The sequence below is a fragment of the Lepisma saccharinum genome, chromosome 11 (assembly GCF_977018435.1).
Source record: "Lepisma saccharinum chromosome 11, izLepSacc3.1, whole genome shotgun sequence".
NCBI lineage: Eukaryota > Metazoa > Arthropoda > Insecta > Zygentoma > Lepismatidae > Lepisma > Lepisma saccharinum.
The window spans coordinates 44,958,731-44,978,165 of NC_139239.1; the positions used below are offsets into that span (position 1 = coordinate 44,958,731).

Sequence of the window (19,435 nt, forward strand, 5' to 3'; positions counted from 1 at the left end):
GTTTAAGAAAGCTAGAGTGTTAGTTAGTTAGTTTAAAAGGAAGTAGCTAAAAATGAGTAAATAAAATATATTACGTGCCAGAGTGGTTAGCACAGCGCGCTACGACGCCAGGGGTTCAGGTTTCGAATCCCGACCTGCGCATGAGTGTTCTCTGTGAATGTCCCTTCATCAGTTTCAGCATTCGTCGCTCATACACATCTTCGCTTTCTGAAACACCAGATTACCATTTCGGGTGTACAACACATGGCGTAGCGTTTCGCTTCCGAATTCCAGGAACAGGCAACTTACGGTTACCTGACCAAGTAGCGTTTCGTCCGAGGGCTACCATCCTAATAGTGTTTAATGAAGCAAACTCTTGCTAACACTCTTAAATGCTCCATCGAAGAAAATACTTTTTTGTTGTTTTAATATTTCTTTCCCTCTGGAAATTGCAAATCTCACCTTCATAGTTGTCAGATAGTAAGAAAGTGTTGCCATCTGCCATGACTAAAATTTCTAGGTCCAAGTTCACTTCCTCTCGACGATTTGTTTTGATTTGATTTGTTGTTTTAAGTCCACTTTATGCACATTAAGGCTAATCAGGATTGGACCTACAGTTTAAAGTGGGATCCGAACCACTAGTGCCTCTACCGGGTATCGAACCCGGGACCTCTCTCTCGACAATTTGCCTCAGTCTGCACTCCGCTGTCTATGCAATGTAGTTTTAAAAGTTGTGAACTGAGGTATCCTGGTCACCAATTCCACCGCTGCTACCGGTTAGTCAAGGTGTGACTCATCATCAGCCAGGCTCGGACGAAACGCAACTCATTAAACCGTCGCGGACGAACTGTAGCATGTTTCTACGAATTTCGCTTTCGGACAAACTACAACTCCGACGAAACGCTACAGAACCGTACAGCAGTCCCAATGCCTACTCCAAATTGCACAGCTGCTTTCGGAGCCCTTGGTTTGGAAAGGGGGTGGGGATGAGGAAAGGGTCTTGATTTTTTATACTGAAGCTGGTATATTTCGTTCTCCTATTTCTGTTGGTTGAATTTTCTGAGATACGGAATGTACCTCATTTTCCTTTTCATTACGTTTTATTGCGTCACCCACGGTACGCTTACGTGTACTTAACATTTTCAATTTCCCTGTACCTGCACCCTTTGGTTAGGTACGGTAAAAATAAATAGCTGCCGTTCGTCAAATGTTGTATTTTTTTTTTGTTACCCATTTTTCTCGTACTTCAGTTAGGGAGCAATGCAGCTACTGGTAACAAATGTAGTCAGGAAGTAGCATCAATTGTTCCTTCCCCGCACTGTAGTTGACCGGTAAAAAACTATGTAAAGCCCCGTTTCCATTACCACAAATTTGCCGCGCAACATGACGCGCGGCATGCGACGCTGCATGTGCCAAGCATTTGTTGAAATGGAAACTGTCTGCAACATGCCGCGGCGCAAGTGCCGGGGACAAAATTGCCCCAAACGATTAAGACGCACAACATGCACCACGGACAATGGAAACAGCCTGCAGCAAGTTCCTGGGGCATGCGCACTAGAGTAGAAACAGACGACGCGACTACAATCTGTGGTCCAACAAGATTTAATAACAATGCAAAATCATTTGCAGTCATTCTTACAAAGTTTTCGTATCCACTTTGAAGACGTAAGTCTCTCATCAACGAGTTATACGCTCCTTCCGAATTTCTTTTCGCTAGAAAACTTCTAATCCACCATCTAGGTCGTTTTCGCCTCTTTTTTTTAGAAGTTCATGGTACGCGCCTGCCATAACCACAAAACCCGCCATAGTTGTATTGTTCATCTTTACACAAGTTAAATCACCACCAAATTATTACAATACAAGAGAAGAAACACTGACTACTCTAAAGCACAATGGAACAACGCTACAATCAAGTCCTGCACTCCGGTGTTGTTGCGGGCGTATTTTGCAGAAATAGTGCACTAAATGACGTGGAACATGCGCCGGCACATGTTGCGCGTCATGGGTCTGGAACTTGTCAAAATGGAAACGTAGATTAACAGAAACAGAAGGCTTTCACGATTTGTGTGAATATTAAAGTGATCTCTTTTTTCACATCCAAACATAAATAACTATTTTCAGATTTGAAAACGTAACAGGGGTGTAAGGGGTGACCTTCCACGTATTACACCCAATCCTCCACTTCATTCCACGTAGTACACCCTGGACTGCTCTTTGCAGACTAACGAGACTCTGGCGACTGGCCCTATGGCCAGTATAATTCTGTGTGTTCTCCTGCTTTCCGTCATGTGTGCTGAGTGCCTCTTTACAGCCTCAGCTTTTAACCTAAGTCAGAATATTTTAATATTTCAGTTATGCGACATTACAGTTATGTTATTTGTTATGGTAAGGGGCTGCACCCCGTATAACGTGACGCACCCAAAATTTAAAAAAAAGTGACATATAACTTTAATAAATGCGTATAAATATTTCACCATCGTTTATATTTATGTACATGTTGTTAATTTTCAAATATTGTGAAGAAATGCAGCAAAATGCTACGTATTCGCTTACTAATGTGAGCCACTCTATGTGTTATGTTTTTATTTCATGAACAATGTATGGTCAAACATTACTTTGCAGAGCTCCGTGGCGGAGTGGTTAGCACAGTGCAATACGACGCCACAGGTCACGAGTTCGGATCCCAGCCTGTGCATTACTTTCATTGTGATGTCCTTTCATCAATTTTGTCATTTCATCACCCATCCTCGTCTTCGCGATTAGCCAAAAGTGGCATAAAACCAAAGTTAAATATAACAAATCAAAATCAAACATTACTTGGCATGACAATAATTGATAGGTTATTTTGAAGATGCTGTTATTAAAAGCAAATTGTATGTAGCTTTCCTAGACAGAAGTTTCACACACAGAAACTGATTGATTGGATAACGGCTGCGGATTCCTACTCGAGCAGAAAATATATATATTTCCATTTATTACTTACAACAATAGCAGACTGATTTCCTGCTAAATCGAAAAAAACTTGCATTCACAGTTACAAATTGACGTGTTGAATGACCTTAACTACAGATTTCTCTCACTCCAATTCTGATTAATCGAACAGCACACTACAACGTGGGTCATTATATATTTCCAACTTACTCTCGAGTTCCTCAACTAAAAATAAATTGACTGCGAGACAAAAACTCCTCTCCGATAACTATATACCACATTATATGCAGAGTATACGTAAGTTGAAATTCCATCATAATAATAATTTGAATTCTTCAAGTAGTAGCTACAAATATAATTTTTCATACATATTTTCTTAGCAAAATATGAAGTTCCTCACTTCACAAGGATAACATATACACAGTATTTCACAAGAGTTTTTAGTTCGAGCTAGTCGTAGGCCTAATATGAATATAAACGTCACTTCATTACTTAGTTAAAAAAAAAAAAAAGTGCCAGGCAATCAGAATTCGAGGGTATGCCTGAAATTATTCGTAGTATCTCATGTATCAAGGGGGATTTTTAAGAAAAATGAAGGATACATACCACATGCTTTGGTCAATTCAGAGTAGTAGAAACGTAATTATACTGCATGTTGCAACTGAAACCGTAGCCTCGAAGGCCGAAGTCGTTTAGTAATCCACTCATACACTCTGTACCAAACATTTCAAGTTCGAGTAGACATCTGGGTATGGCTGTTTTTTTTTGTAAGCATCCCTTCATAGATTTAATATGATCATCATTCATCTTCATCGTCGCGATTATCTACAAGTGGCAGAAAAGCGATATAAAACATGAATAATACAACAGTATAACAAACAAAAGAGGATAAAAGGATGAACTGAGTTAATGATAGGAAGTTTTATAAAATTACTGTTTCTTGAAGAAACTTGTCCTTCGTTCCGTTTGTAATTCTCAGTCACACGTTGCTAAATGTCCATGTCGACTGCCATTCTTGCGTTCTTGAAAATTACTTTGTCTGTCTATGCTCTTCTTTTAAACGTGGTAGGTAGGCGGGCGTTCTGTCTGTTTCTACACCAAAAAGTTTAATGCACCTCCTGTCCAAGAAGACATGAATTACTGAACGTAATTTTCAAAATTGTAAGCCGATGAGGGCCCTGTAAATGATAAAATATACTGTCCTTTTATTTTCTTTATTTGTTTCGTACAACAATTCCATCTAACATTTCGTTTCTACGTATTTTCTACTTGCCAAAAGTGCCTTTCATATCGCCCCAAGGCGTTGTCTACTCGGATGCTTCGTGATCGAAGGTCACGTGTACAAAGTTTCAGAATTCAGATTTTCCGTGGTGCTGCTGCTATCAGTTCGGTTCGCCTTCTCAAGGTCGCGCAGCAAGCAATTATTTTTCGTCTTCCGATAGGAGAAAGCTTGCCTCTCGCTTAGGTGGACGAACGCGTGGTACGGATGATTTTTTGGCTCGAACATGGTTGGTCCTTTATGTTTCGTCCTTCAGCAACTTAATCTAAGCACGAATCATTCTCATTGCCAAACTGTATTTTTTTTAAAAAAAAATGATGTAACACATGTAAAGAGAGAGAGAGAGAGAGAGAGAGAGAGAGAGAGAGAGAGAGAGAGAGAGAGATAAACGTTTTCCCTCAACAAACGATTGTTTTGCTATCGTATAAAGTGAACGCACATTTTAAAATTCATCTTACATAAATAATCAAATTAGAACAAATTCACATAAAGCGAATAAGTATGCAGAAAATAAATATATTTGTGATAAATACATAGTTAATAAGTAAATTCCAATAACCAGAACTTTTGTCACGCCGAATCTTGTTTACGGATGTTTTCAAACGTTTTATTTTACAATTTAATTTTTTCACTGACATCCAAAACGAAAATACGTATTATAACTTAGTGACTTTCAAGGGGTCAAAGTACTGTAATGTTAGTATGCTGCCGATCATAATTATGAGGCTTCTTCGAAAACGCCTTCGATAACGGTATTTACTATTCGTAAGGGATATGTGTATCACTTTTTCGAAACGGACTTTTGTGGAGGAAAAGAACTGTAACGTTACAAAAGTAACGAGCACAATTATACGAGAGACCTATGTTATTCTCTCCGGAACACGGCATCGGACACGGTATTGAACATCGGTACGTCTGTATGATACCAGCTATAAATAACGTTGTTGCTTTGAAAAAAGGAGTGTAACGTTTTTACAGCCGTGACCTCAATTAAGTTACTGGTTAATTGTAACGTTACTATCACTTTCCACACACACTAAAGTTACTAGTCAATACGTGACGAACCTCTTTCTTACCCTGTAACGTTACTGGTTGCCGGCAATGGATGTAACGTTAAAGTGTCACGTGAAGACCTACTCCTTTAGAGATCAGTTATGGTTCGGTACCGTTATGCACACCTGTAACGTAATGTTCATATACCTGAGGTAACGTTTTTGTTCACGAAAAAAGTTATTCTGTTTCTGGTTGTAACATAACGGAAACCGTAATTGAAAATACCGTTCCATTTCGTTACGTTACGACTCCCTGGTCTTATCACAGACATCAAGGTACCAGACCGGAAACATGAGCCCATGGGTCAACTTGAAGCCAAAATTTCAAAGCCGGGGGATGGTGTCATTGCGGCGAGCATGCCTCATATTTCCATTTTTAACAACTATTTTGAAGATTGTGAGTCATTGCATCACACAAGATTCCATTTTTTAAGTTTAGTATGATGGATGTAACTCTACATATTACACTCTTAAAGTGAGTACAAATAATTTTTTCATAGAAGTGAAAACAATAATACAAATATTTCACCCCTTCCTTTACCAACGAAAAAAGCGTAACTGTACTTTATTATTCTGATTCTAGTTGTGCAAGTGAATGTCCATGCTGTTACACGAGTGTAATATATACAGCCCCTAGCCAAATTTTATGCAAAATTTTAAGGATATGTTATTATCTCGTCTAAATTTTTTGTTATTCTCTATTTTTTTTATTACATGAAATATTACATTGAATACATGTGTACCTTAACAAAAAACAAAAATTACTTGATACATTAATAATTACAAATATAATTTCGTACTGTGTTTCTTGAATATTACCTATACAATACATATGACTGGAAGTCAATTTTAATATTTGGTTGAGCCACCGTCTTTGGCCTTTATCAGTGCTTGGATTCATCTTGGCATACTATCACTGCGTGCTTGTACTGTCTCCTTCATATGAGGATGGTGATTCCACACTTGAATTATTTTTTCAATTAGGCCTATTCTCATCGTAATTGTTTGCTTTGCCACTTCTTTTTTCACTAGGTACCAAACATTTTCAATTGGGTTCATATCTGGAGAGTTTCCCGGCTTGGGCAAGAGAGGGACATTTTCACTCTGTAGGAACTGTTTTATTGATTTTGCAGTATGGCATGAGTCTCCATCCTGCATGAATACGAACGGTTCTCCATCTGGGAACCATTCTCTTACTTGAGGTAGCAACTTTCTTCTAAGCACTTCCCTGTACTGTTCTTGCCTCATTGTTCCTTGAACTAAATACAGACATCTTGTACCTTTGCCACTAATGACTGACCAAATCATAACATTTTATCAGGTGTTTGACAGTCTGCACAACACAATCAGGATTGTATTTTTCACCTGGACATCTTCTCACAAACAGATTTATTCCCCAAGATTTCAAACGTACACTCGTCACTAAAGCAAACATACAGTCAAAAGTTCAAATATCTTTCTTTGTGAGCTTTTACCCAACGAAAATGTTTACGAATCATAGCAAGGGTTAATTTTGTCTTCTTAACAGGTCTGAGTGCCTTTCGGTTCATATCAGAGAGCCTATGCCTTACTGTTCTTTCAGATGCATGAATGCTACTCTTTTCAAGTTTATCTTTAAGTTCCTTTGTACTCGCAAATCTATTTGTGAGGCAAATCTTCAAACAGCGTAAGGATCTTGGGGTAAAAATTGTTTTACGCCCACATCTGTCCTTTCTTTGTGGCTCACACTGTCCACCATATTCAATTTTCTTCTTTATTCGCCTCACAGATGATTCAGACACATCAGATCTTCGAGAAATCTCTCAATTAGAGAACATTTTTAGTCTTTATTAGTGTCTTAATTTCAGCAAACTTTCTCGGTGTCAAGTCACTTTTTTTTTTACCCATGACTCCCTAATGTTAATAATTCAATTTAAAAAATATACTGACAGTGTACAAAAACAATATGACTGCAAAATTTAGCACAAATACGATTCACTATTCCCAAGACATCCTCCTCTCAACTCAGCTTGAATTGAACTGTGGCATGTTCGTTCAACAACAATGATGTTTGGTGTTGGAGGTATTGTTTGTAACAAAAGTACCTCCTCTTTTCATATTGTTCATTACAATAATCAAAGTTCAGCCACAAAGAACCCTATTGGAACATTTTTAATGTGAAAAGTACGCGAACTGTTAAAAGTGTCCACTGTGTCGAATTACATTACGTTGTACGTATTACTCATATTTGCCAGCGTTCAAATAACGTACAGGAAACTTTTCAGGTAACTAATGGTCAATTTTGTATAATTTTCCCCTTCAAAACTCTTTATTTTAAAAATAATTGCGGTGCATCTAATAATATGGCCAGGGGCTGTATAATAATGATTTCCATGAGGACAAATAATATTCAAACTGAATCGAGAAAAAAGTTTTATTATTCAATATAGAATGAAGGACAGCTGGCCACAGCAATTTCCAAGTTGATAAACAAGTAAAGCATGTCCACAATGAGACTGCAACATTTTGAAACTCTATAACTTTTTAATTTCAGATTGTACAGCTGTGATTCCGGAAGAAGCAGAAGCAGAAACTCAAAAAATTATGTGGTAACGTTTTAGTGCGCGCAATAGTCGTAGTGGCGCTGCAACAATCGATTGTTTGAAAATGGAGATTTCAAACGAGCGTGCTCAGGTTGTGTGGTGGTATGCAGAAACAAAATCAGTTTGGTGTACTATAATTACGATACATAAAAATGATAATGTAACTCATCAAGTTTTCAGTGTAACTCACAAAATTCAGTTCAGTGCACTTGTACATGGGCACCTCGGTCGATTTCACGCCATGGGTTTACCACCACCGTGTCCTTTCAAAACATTGCCGGTCGCCAAAAACTGATCACACCACTTCTTGATAGTCTTGAATGTCGGAGGATCCTTATTGTACACACGACGAAAATTTCGTTGCACTTGAATAACTGATTTTGTTTCTGCATACCATCACACAACCTGTGCATGCTCGTTTGGAATCTCCATTTTCAAACAATCGATTGTTGCAGTGCCACTACTGCTATTGCGCGCACTAAAACGTTACCACATAAACTTTTTGAGTTTCTGCTTCTGCTTCTTCCGGAATCAAAGCTGTACAATCTGAAATGAAAAGACTTTCAAAATGTTGGAGTCTCATTGTGGACATGCTGTATTATGTTGTAGTTACAGTTAATTCTTCATAGCTATTTTAAAGTGTTCTCTTTTTTTTCTTTCTTTGAATGAACTTATACTTCTAAAAATACTATTATTTATAAATTATTCACAATGGTTGACCGAATCTTGAAATATCGTAACCAATACTCTATTTCAATACAAAGCAGATTTTGGACAATATTTTAATTATCCATACATTGAATCTACGATATTTTATTGCTACAGAATGTACAGTGTTATTACTGCTTTCAGTGTTATTCTAATAAAGTTTTGAGATTTCAGTCTTGGAGTTTATGTAAATGTTCCTTAATGCAGTTACGTTAATGACTGATCTGAAAATTTGGTGAGAAGTATGTCTAACCTGAGTATCCCATACCAATGTTCATAATACCAACAACTTATGTACACGTGTGTATATTTTATTTTTGACAATTTGAATAGTCAAAATTGTATCTCTACTGTCATGTTAAATATACCTAACCAGATACTCATGTCATAACAATATTGCTCCAAGATATAGATTTATATCAATATTATTACATTAATAAAATGGTACTAAAATTACACTAACTTCCTTGTGTAGTTACGTTCACTGAACACACAATTCATATGTAATATATTAATAATAACTACAGGTTAGAAGTGTTAGTGAATTACATACACTTGTCATTTGTACGTAGTAACACAACAACAACGTGGGCATGTTAGGTGGTACTCTATGCACATCAACATGCTCTCGGGTGTTAACAATTTGTCTCTCTTGAGTAGGTTTGGTTTGTTACATTTGATCGCTTTCTTGCTTCTGTACTTTTCTTCACCTCCTGCGCGGCGTGAATATAATGTGGAACGAGGTTCATGATAGTTAAGAGGGAGGTCACTTGTATAATAATTTATATTTGTATTTTCCTATTTTCTGTGGTTTTGCTAACATTTTAGCTAATCACGACAATGAGAAATTAGGTAAAATTCATGAAGAATCTTCGTTAATTTGGCAACTTACAGAATCCACTTTTCAATACATAATTTTGCACACATTACTTCTTTGTTACTTAAAAAGGCATTTATTAATCCCAGTCTGGGATTGAAACCAGGACCCCTATCGTCGTAGCATGCAGTGCTAACCACTCCTTCACGGAGGTCTGCAATATACTGTCTGAATAATTTGAATGTTACAGATTCGAGTATACTACTTTTAATATGTCACGTATAAATGCTCTGATATCACTGTAATGAGCAGTGGATGCAAATACAAATTAAAAAAGTTATGTAGGTAATATAAAATAGGTTGGCAACAATGGTTCATTCTGCAGGTTCAGATCAGAATGCGCATCACCTCCATATTGTCACTCCCTGGGGCTATGCACGATCGAAGATGTGCAGCTTAAACAAAAGCACATCGTTTCCAGTCTGGTACCTTGAGGTCTGTGAGTCTTATAGTGCATTAATGTGTAGCTTTAAATGGAGTAACATTCCATGTTATTTTTCTTTGCAGAATTTATTTCCAGACATTCCATGGAAGGGAAGTTCACCTTTGTGGACCAGAGGGTCATGGGTCTTCTGGGATACTCTCCTCCTGAATTGCTGGGGAAATCTTGCTTTGATTTCTTTCACCCAGAAGATCAGACTCATATGAAAGAAAGCTTCGAACAAGGTACCATGGTATTTCTGTTTACTGTGCAATTTTAAATTGACAGTAAATAATAATCAAATAGAAAATACACCATAAAAAGTAGCTTAATTGAAATTAAATTCAAAGTTTGGAAGATTATATTTCAAGTGTGTGTGCATTCATACAGCTATGGAGCAGTGTAATGGTTGCACAGCCATTATTACCTAACCTTAACGTGTGAATAACAAGAATAATATTTTACCTTAATGCACATTTGTATGTTGTCATGAACTTTGTGTGTAGGTGTTAAATGAAGCAAGGAGAATATCATACTTTGTTGTTGAGACAGCTGCATTAACTAAACAAAACTCCAATCAAAATTCTAGACAAGGCACCATGTTATGGCCTGTGTTTGGAAGAAAATAGGAATGTAAAACAAGAAGATTACAAATACTTAGGGGCATGCATATTTCGTTTTTGATGAAAAAACGAAATTTGAAAAACCACATTGTAGTGTTAATTTTTCATGTTTTTGAAAGGTGTGAGGTGCATTTTGTGACCATATTTTGTCACGAAATAATGCGAAATGAACTGCAAAAAGCGAAATTAACTCTTAAACACGAAATTTACCGTTTATATACCGACGCGACACCTTCCGAGGTCTGAATTATCCTGAGAGTTATGCAATTCCCGGAAAATTGATTAATTCTGCTGTTAATATTGGAGAAGCAAAAATGGACTCCTTTACACAGAAATAAACTTAATACTCTGATAACTACATAAATGTGCTATTAGAAGTGAAATGTTAATTCTGTGGAATAAGTGTAGTTTTTAAATCAAATTTAGGATTATTTTCTCAATTTTAAAACCAATATGTCATTTTATATACCACTTTTCATCCATTTTTTCACCGCTATAACACCGATATTTTATTTTATTTACCGCTTTTGAACTCGAAATTGGCCCTTTTTATTTACCAAAAATATGTGCCTCTACAAATACTAAAAGTTATGAATATAATTGATTTTTTTTATCTACAGAAAATCAGGTTGTGAATTGTAAGAAGCAGATGTGTAATTTTCAACATTGCTCATGTTTTGGAAGGGAAGAATCAGTATTTGTGGATATTTAGATGTCATATGTGTTCATTGAACAGTTGAGCTTCTTATCCTCTCTAAAATGTTAAGTTTTTAAGGTATTGTTAGTTGCTTTTCAGTTTCTTTATCTTATATCATTGCCTTTATGTGGACTTTGACATTTTCTTCCAGTTCTGAAATTGAAGGGTCAAGTCATGTCAGTGATGTACAGATTCCGGGCCAAGAACAGAGAGTGGATTTGGTTGCGAACTTCTGCATTTGCCTTCCTCAATCCTTACACGGATGATGTGGAATACATCGTGTGCACAAATGCCTCTGCCAAGTGAGTAGTTTCAGTGAAAACCTTCAACCAAACTTTCTAATGCTGAATTATGTTACTGTCCCTGACTTGACAGAACCACAGTAGTCGTCCAGTCTTTATTTTTCTGTGCCAGTGCTGTAGCAATGTACCACTTCATACATATCACTGTTAAGTATGAAGTGCTTAACCAATCTTATGACCTCCCCACAACTTAAATCTGTGTGAGCTAATTTCATAGCTAGTTCTTTCAATTGCAGGGAGATGTCAGTAGTAGTGTTGACCTGTCCAAGGATGTCCAGTAGCAACAAGAAGTTGCAGTATGCCTGGAATGGACATTGTAAATTTACACAGAAATTGTGGGAGGTCCGAGGTTGGCTTGGCCGCTACCTGGCTAATTCAGTTCTATCGATAAAGTGAATATGAGTTTTGTGTATGTTTGCTATACAGTAGCAAATACAAATGTTGTTTCTTTAATATCTTGTAGTGAATTTCAGTGACTCATTCCTTGCACAATGCTTTTCTCGTGCAGGTCTCTTCATCCCCAGCAGGAGACAGGAACAACAGAAACGAACGAAGCAGTTTCATATCAGCAGCCAGGGTTGGATTACAGCCTTCAACGAAGAGATGTTTACCCACACATGATTGGATCCCATATTCAAAGTAAGACAAGTTCACATGTAGATTTTTTTTTTCTTCTTTTGTGTTATGAAAACTAATTGTTGGCATAATGTGTATCTGCATTTAGAATTACTATACTCTTGTGAACACTAACGTACACAGGATTTATTTTCAGTGGGAGCTGAAATTCTAAACATGGACATTACCTAGCTGTGTTCTATGCAGGGGGATACATAATAAAGCATTTTCAAATTACCTTTTTTAGTCTTTTTTTTTTTCAAAGTTTAAGACAAAGGTTCTGATTGGAGGGGGTCATTTCAAGGAGGTTTGCATTTACCACTTTGGTTTATCCCAAGATCTTTACTGCTTTCATTATTTTTTTTTATTTTCTCAACTTTTGGAGGGACTGGAGCTCGATCAGTTCCCCCCTGCATACACCAGTGCTGTCACTCCTAACTAATTTCTTTCTTTTTTTTTAATGTGCTCAACACAATGGAAGCAGTGACATGAACAATTGCAAGATTTTTCCCCTCGAAAGAATTCATAATAGTAAAAAAAAGAAATGTGCACAGAAAGAATACATTATTTGTGTAAATACCACAACCTTATTCATATGTATTCTTGCACAATGTTGCTAGCACTTGCATTACTAGTCACATGGTGTATTCACAAACACAATGTGCCCACGACTCAAATGCATGTGAGATGTTTTAGTACATGACTCACAGAGCTATTAATGGTGTATAGGAATATTCTGTGCTTATTTTCCATATTAATGTGCGTGCATACTTATTTCATGTTCTTCTTTCTGTAGGTACACAAGCAAGACCTGCAAGTACTCAGAATGTGTACAGTAGTTACGATCCGACTCCCTCACCAATTGGCTACGGATCCCCAGGGACTCAGCCTCTGACCCAGACAGCCCAGGCCACCACTGGGTCTGTTCTCAGCCGCATAACAAAAACAACCACCAGCCCTACCCCGGCACAGACCGCATGGAGCCAGCCTCATCTCCGGCAGGTATGCTCTCAAGCATGTTTTTTTTTCATACTATGTAGTATAACGAATATTGTTATAAACACTATTTAAAATGCAGACTATTTAATATTTTATAATTCATGTCAAAAGTGTAGGTAATTTTCATATGACTCGATGTGAATAGTTTACGTGTTGTTTGAATGAGTACAGTTTTTACTCACTAGGTGGCAGTAGCCTGCAGCGCTGTCGCAAATAGTTTGATTTTTGCTCAATAGATGGGCTTTGCGGTTTCTCGGTGCATAGATGATGTGTATTGGTATGCAAAATTAAGGCTGATTACTTCATTTTTTAAAATTTTTTTTGGTCATCGCGATAACTGGTACGGCAAAGTGATAATTATGTAACTAATTGAAAGATTATGTCTTTAATGGGTGCTTAAATTGAAAGATGGTAATTGACTTCAATGAGATTTAGTGCGCATAAAATCTCTCAGGAATAAAAGAAGAAGAAAAAAGTGTTGACCGGAACTGGAACTTTTGAACGCGGGGAAAGGGAGCTCGCAAAGAAGATGGAGAACGAGAAAGTAGCAAGTAAATACGAGCGGTGAAGAATCAAAGGATATCGGATTTATAAAGATAGTACAAGCCATTATTGATATCAAGTTCTAAGCGCAAGAGTTCGGGAAATACGGACATGATCATGTAACGAGACGAACGATTGTCAGACTGCAGGATAAGTGAAATTCATTGCCGGCTGTCAGAGTCACATGGTTTGTATTCGGAACAATAATGTAAGTACCAAATTCTTCTAGTATTGAAGTGACAACTGCGGGGTTGTTGAAGAAGCTTTGAAACATAACGTTTCAGTGATTGAAGCATGCATGCATTGTGTTATGGCCATTACATGTGAACTTCTTGAGTCACGAACCTAGGAAAATAACAAAGGATGTGGCTTCGTCATATTGAAAATAATTTGATTACGGGAATTTGCTGAACGATAATATTTGCAAGGGATATGAATATGGACCTACAATGAGAATAAAATTAACATTTCATATTTGTTAATTGTAAAAGTGAATTGTTATGATTGTCACTCCAGGTCATGTGACCTTTTCTAAAACATGAGTAACCTATAGTTGAAGTGTGGAATCTATCACCGCTGTTATCAGCTTTAATGTGTTAAACAAGCTGTTTGAAGACATGTTTTCATAAATTAGTTAAACTTGAAAGCTATCCATTTTTTTTTTATTTTGTTTAATTTTCCTATTGCAAAGGAAATCATGTCTGAAAGTGATCTTTATTTTTATTACTTGCTTTGTTAATAAATGTGCATTTCGAAACCGTGGTGTTACACATTCACCTAAATAATTTATCAGTGTAAAGAGATTTAATAATTTGTGTGCTAATAACTGTCTTCTCTTCCAGGAGGGGGGAATTCAGGTTCACACTGATCATAAATAATTATCCTCTTTAGAAATACACAGAAATCTTCATAGACTATCAATTTTAGAGTGACTTGCAAAAAATCGTTGGTATTGACAAGTTAATTAAAGAATAATTAAGGAATTGCACACGTGTGGGATATATATATAGGGTGTCCCAGATAGTAATGATACATTAAAGTTAAAGTTCGGTTGGATTGGCAGGTTGTGTAAATTTCGCAAATAATACTTTAAATTTTTGAAAATATTCATCGGTAGCTCACTTGTCATAGCTACCTATGCTACTGGCGAGGCGAATAGGGACGGGTTTGTCGGTTCGGTATTTAGTTGGAAGTTAAGGGGCAAGTTTGGGAAACAGGTAGGGGTTCCTTATCGCGCTGTAGAGTATTGGATAAACCCTCCACAGTCAGTTCGTCTCAGTAAGATTATGAGACTCAGTGGCTAAGTGGCTACAGATGTAACTTTTCAAAAAAAAAAAAACAAAAAAAAAAACTGAATTTTTTAGTAGTGCGTAAAAATGGGTACCGAACAAGAACCAGTGACCTTAGATACACTTTTTGCTCTCATGATGCAAAGTAAACAGGAATCACATGAGAAACTTGAAGCTCTTAGCTTAGCACAGGTACAGTCGAGTACCGATCTTGCCGATATGAGAAAGGAAACAACAGAGGGCATTGCGAGCCTTAGGTTTGAAACTGAGGATCTGCGTCTCTGCATATCACAATATCGAGTCGAATGCATGAGCAGGGCTGAAACAGTTGAACGGAAGTATGAGATGCTTTCCACGAGATTAGAGAGTGAAATGGAGGGTGTTAATAAAAGGTTAGAACAGATTGAAGATCTGAAGGATCACATAGATGAAAGGATAAAGGAATGCTTAGATGAGAGGAAACGGGAATTGGTAGAGATTGATTTGTTGTCGCGAGAAGGAGTGGAAACTCGAAATGATAATTTGAAATCAATTAAATTAGAGACTTCTCCTTTCTCTTGGCCGGGTCAAGACCAGTCTTTGAATTCAAAGGAGGGCACGCATGATGGTGTGTCTGCTCCTCCCATTTACACTTTACCTAAAGAAGTGAGTTCCACACTTAGGGCTTTGGAGAATTCGTTGGACAAATTAAACGTCACGGTGGCAAAGTTGGATGATAAATATTCGTTTCACCAAGCATATGTTTCTAAGGGTGACGGGGGTTCTCACAGGGTCGTGGGGTCAATTCAGGAAAAGGCTGTGGCTCATAAAGCTACGTCCACAGAGGACTCAGACATAGAGGTCTTTACAGTCAAACCCAGGTTGAGTTCGCGCAATGTGGAAGAAGGAATGAGCACAGATTCCACCAATAGTGGCCGTTCTTGTAAGAAAAGTTTTTTTAAGACTCGACATAGGAAAATTAAGTCCAGTAAGGAGAGGGCATTGGGTGTAAACGGTGGGTTGGAACTGAAGGAGAAGAATGGTAATTACGAAGTTAGGCATATTCCTGGCTCCTTCCGAGATACTCATCCAAGTGTAAAACCACAAGATCTGTTAAAATTCCCCAAGTTTAATGGGCTTATTACTGACGTTACTCCTACAGAGTTCTTAGAGCGTGTTGAGGAGATGTTAGAATTATATAATGTAAGCAAAAATAGTTACCTCATGTATGTCCCTAAACTTTTAGTTGACAGTGCCAAGATTTGGTACAAAGAAAGGAAATCCGTGTTCTTATCCTATCAGAGTTTTAGAGATGAGTTCATTGCCCATTATGAAAGTTCAAGGTGGAGGAGTTCTTGCCTGGCAAAGATTCTAAACTCACCTTATGTAAAGTCATCTGAAGTAGGCGTTTTGCAGTTCTTTTCAAAGAATTTTTGATTGTTAAGATCCATACAGCCAAATGCCGAGGAGACACATATTGTAGCTCAATTGAGTTCTTTGTTACCATATAAGCTCAAGGAGCATTTTGTTATGTCGGACATATCTTCATTTACGGATGCCATTCATGCCATCGAAAATTATGAATCTTTGAAAGAAACAGCTCCTAAAAGGGAACAGTTACCTTATCAAAAGTCAAAAATAAATAAAGTAGATATCAACAAAGTTTCAACTGTTTCTCAGGAATCAGATACTTTAATTAAGGGAGATACTCAGATCAAAAAGAATTCACAGGAGGTAAATGGTAGAAAGGATCGTACGAGTCCTAAATTTAAAAGACGTCCCTTTAGTTCCATGGATAACACTGAATCTTCCTTTCAGGGAAACGGGACAGGACTCACGTCGTAGGGGGTGATGTGGGTACGTGCATGGATAATCCTCCTATAAACAGAATGATTGTAGATAATTCTCAGGTGAACAGGGGTGTGCAATCTGGTAGTCAACCCGCGGAACCTATCTTAGATAAGAAGCAGTTCATCGGTGATAGTATGTTTGTTCGCCTAGCACAAAATTTTGGGGGTTATCGAATCTGTTTTGATGAAGAGGGGAATAGACACGTAGGTTTGTGTATTAGTGGACAGACGAGTGAACAGTTGAAAGAAAGGTTGAAGGGTTCTAATAGTATAGCAGATTCTGTAATAATAATGATTGGGACCAATGATATTCTGAAATTTAAACAGTTAGAAGATATCAAAGGTAATTTGCGTGAGATATTATGGTTATTGAGGGATCGAACCAAACATATTACTTTCCTCACTCTACCACCCATACCAAAGGTCATGCGAACTGGAGATTCCAATGTTTGGAAGAGGTGGAGCGAACTAAATAAGTTCATTCTTTCCTTTAAGGAAGGTGACAGGGTTCAGGTCTTTGACATATCTCATTTGTTCTTCACAGAGGGAGGACAAATACGTGGAGAGTTGTTTGAGGAATATCTCGGCAATCCTTCTCATAGGAGAATAGATAAAGTGCACTGGAACCGGTATGGCATGTTACTAGTGCTGGAGTATCTGAGACAAGTAGGGGTCTTACAGAATTTAGGTAGGAATCAAACTAATCGTGAAGCTCAACGCGTAGTGGAGTCAGGTGTCCAGTATGAGGGTGTGCAACCCCGGGAGTCAGTAGTTTGTAGAGGTTCGGAAAACGTCAGGGGAACTTTCGTCCATGCGCAGGGGGCGGGAGTACAGTAACCATTCCTGCCATTCGATTTGTAAATATGTACAATAGTGATTCTGATTCAGATTTTTATGATCAGATTAGTTCTAAAATACCGATTAATGTAGATTTTCATAATAAAGGTTCTGCCCTGATAAAAGTAAAAATTCTTGATAGGGAATTTACCGCACTCTGTGATAGTGGGGCTGAACTGAGCTTGCTGTCCAATGATGCGTGGAGAGAATTGTCTTCCATTATTTCTAGGCCAAGATTGGAGCCTGCTTCACACATCAGGTTGTTAGATTATACTGGAACTAAATCAAAAGCAGTAGATGGAATCACTAAGTTAATGATTAGTTTAGGTGGGCATGATGTATTTGTTCAATTAGTGGTGGTAAGGAGTTTAAGTGTACCTTTGTTGTTGGGTTTAGATGTTATCTACAAAATTCACGGTGAGCTAAATTTTGATTTAAATGCCTTTTTTTATAATACACCCAATGGTAAGGTTTTCCTGAGATTTACTCCACTAGAACAGGTCGATCCAAATCCTCAAGATTTAAGTATAAGAGAAGTTTATTGTTCACAAGACTCCTCGAGCAAATGTTTTTCTGAATTCAGCGACCAAATTAAACGATCCTTAGTTCTAGACGAATCTCATTCTTCGCAATTAATTGCAATGTTACAGGAGTTTCAAGACATGTTTACCGAAGTACCGGGTTTATGCAAGGAATATGTGCATAGGATGGAGCTAGACACGAACGAACCCATTGTACGAAAAAACTATCCCATTCCATATGCATATCGTGCAAAGGTAAAGGAACAGTTGAATCAGATGCTTGAATGGAACGTAATAGAACTTTCTGATTCAGAATACCATTCACCTTTGCTGGTTGTTCCAAAACCCGATGGTGCTATCAGGTTATGTGTTGATCTAAAAAAGATCAATCAGCATGTCAAACTCAAACAACTTGCACCGCTGAAGATTAATGAGTTACTGACATCATTCCAAGGGTGCAAATTCTTCACATCCCTTGATTTGGGAAATGCCTACTGGCAGGTTTCTCTCGATCCAGACAGTAGAAAATTTACGGCCTTTTCGTTTGATGGGATATTATACCAGTTCAAGAGAGTGGTATTTGGGTCAGTCAATGGGACTTCAGTGTTTGTCGATGTGATGAACCGAGTTCTTGGATCCTTTAGCGACTTCACTGTTGTATATGTCGATGACATAATCATTAAATCCCAAGATTTCGAGTCCCATCTTGAACATGTAAGGTTAGTGCTGTCCAGATTGAAACGTGCAGGATTTACATTGAAAGTGGAAAAGTGCAAATTTGTGGTGCAAGAGTTAAAGTTTCTTGGCCATGTCATATCCACTCAAGGCTATCATAAAGATCCAGCCTATGTGGTAAGCATAGAACAATTACCAAAGCCGGAGAACCTAAAACAATTACAGAGGATTCTGGGTTGCTTCAATTGGTTGAGCAAGTATATTCGTAACTATTCAATGTTGGCAAACCCCCTTTATGAACTTCTCAAACAGAAAAGTAAGTGGAAATGGAGTGTTGAAGCAGATGTTGCTTTTAAAGAATTAAAAGAGGTAGTCAAAAGGGAGGTTACTTTGTTTTATCCGGACTTTGAGAAAAAATTTTACATTCAGACCGATGCATCTTTGGTGGGGATAGGGGGTTTCTGCTATCAGATGGTAGATGAACATATCAGACCCCTGGGGTTTGTAAGCAGGTTGCTGAAATCGTACGAAAAATCTTATACTTCGACTGAGATAGAAGTTTTGGCCATACTCTTTACGATATCAAAATTCTCCTCCTTTCTCAAAGGAAGGCAGTTTATTGTAATCACTGACCACAAAGCACTTACCTGGCTCGAGACCGCTCATACCTGGAACG

The 19,435-nt window shown here is 37.7% G+C and overlaps 1 protein-coding gene across 4 annotated transcripts in view; it reads left to right on the top strand.

Moving 5' to 3' along the window:
- Positions 1 to 19,435, top strand: part of tgo (Aryl hydrocarbon receptor nuclear translocator homolog tgo) — a 316,871-nt gene that overhangs the window by 284,490 nt on the left and 12,946 nt on the right. For all 4 annotated transcript variants that reach the window (XM_083130983.1, XM_083130982.1, XM_083130981.1 and 1 more), the window contains 4 exons: positions 9,916 to 10,074; positions 11,301 to 11,451; positions 11,960 to 12,090; positions 12,863 to 13,068. In XM_083130983.1, coding sequence (XP_082987109.1) covers positions 9,916 to 10,074; positions 11,301 to 11,451; positions 11,960 to 12,090; positions 12,863 to 13,068 — 647 coding nt within the window. The remainder of the gene's footprint in view (positions 1 to 9,915; positions 10,075 to 11,300; positions 11,452 to 11,959; positions 12,091 to 12,862; positions 13,069 to 19,435) is intronic.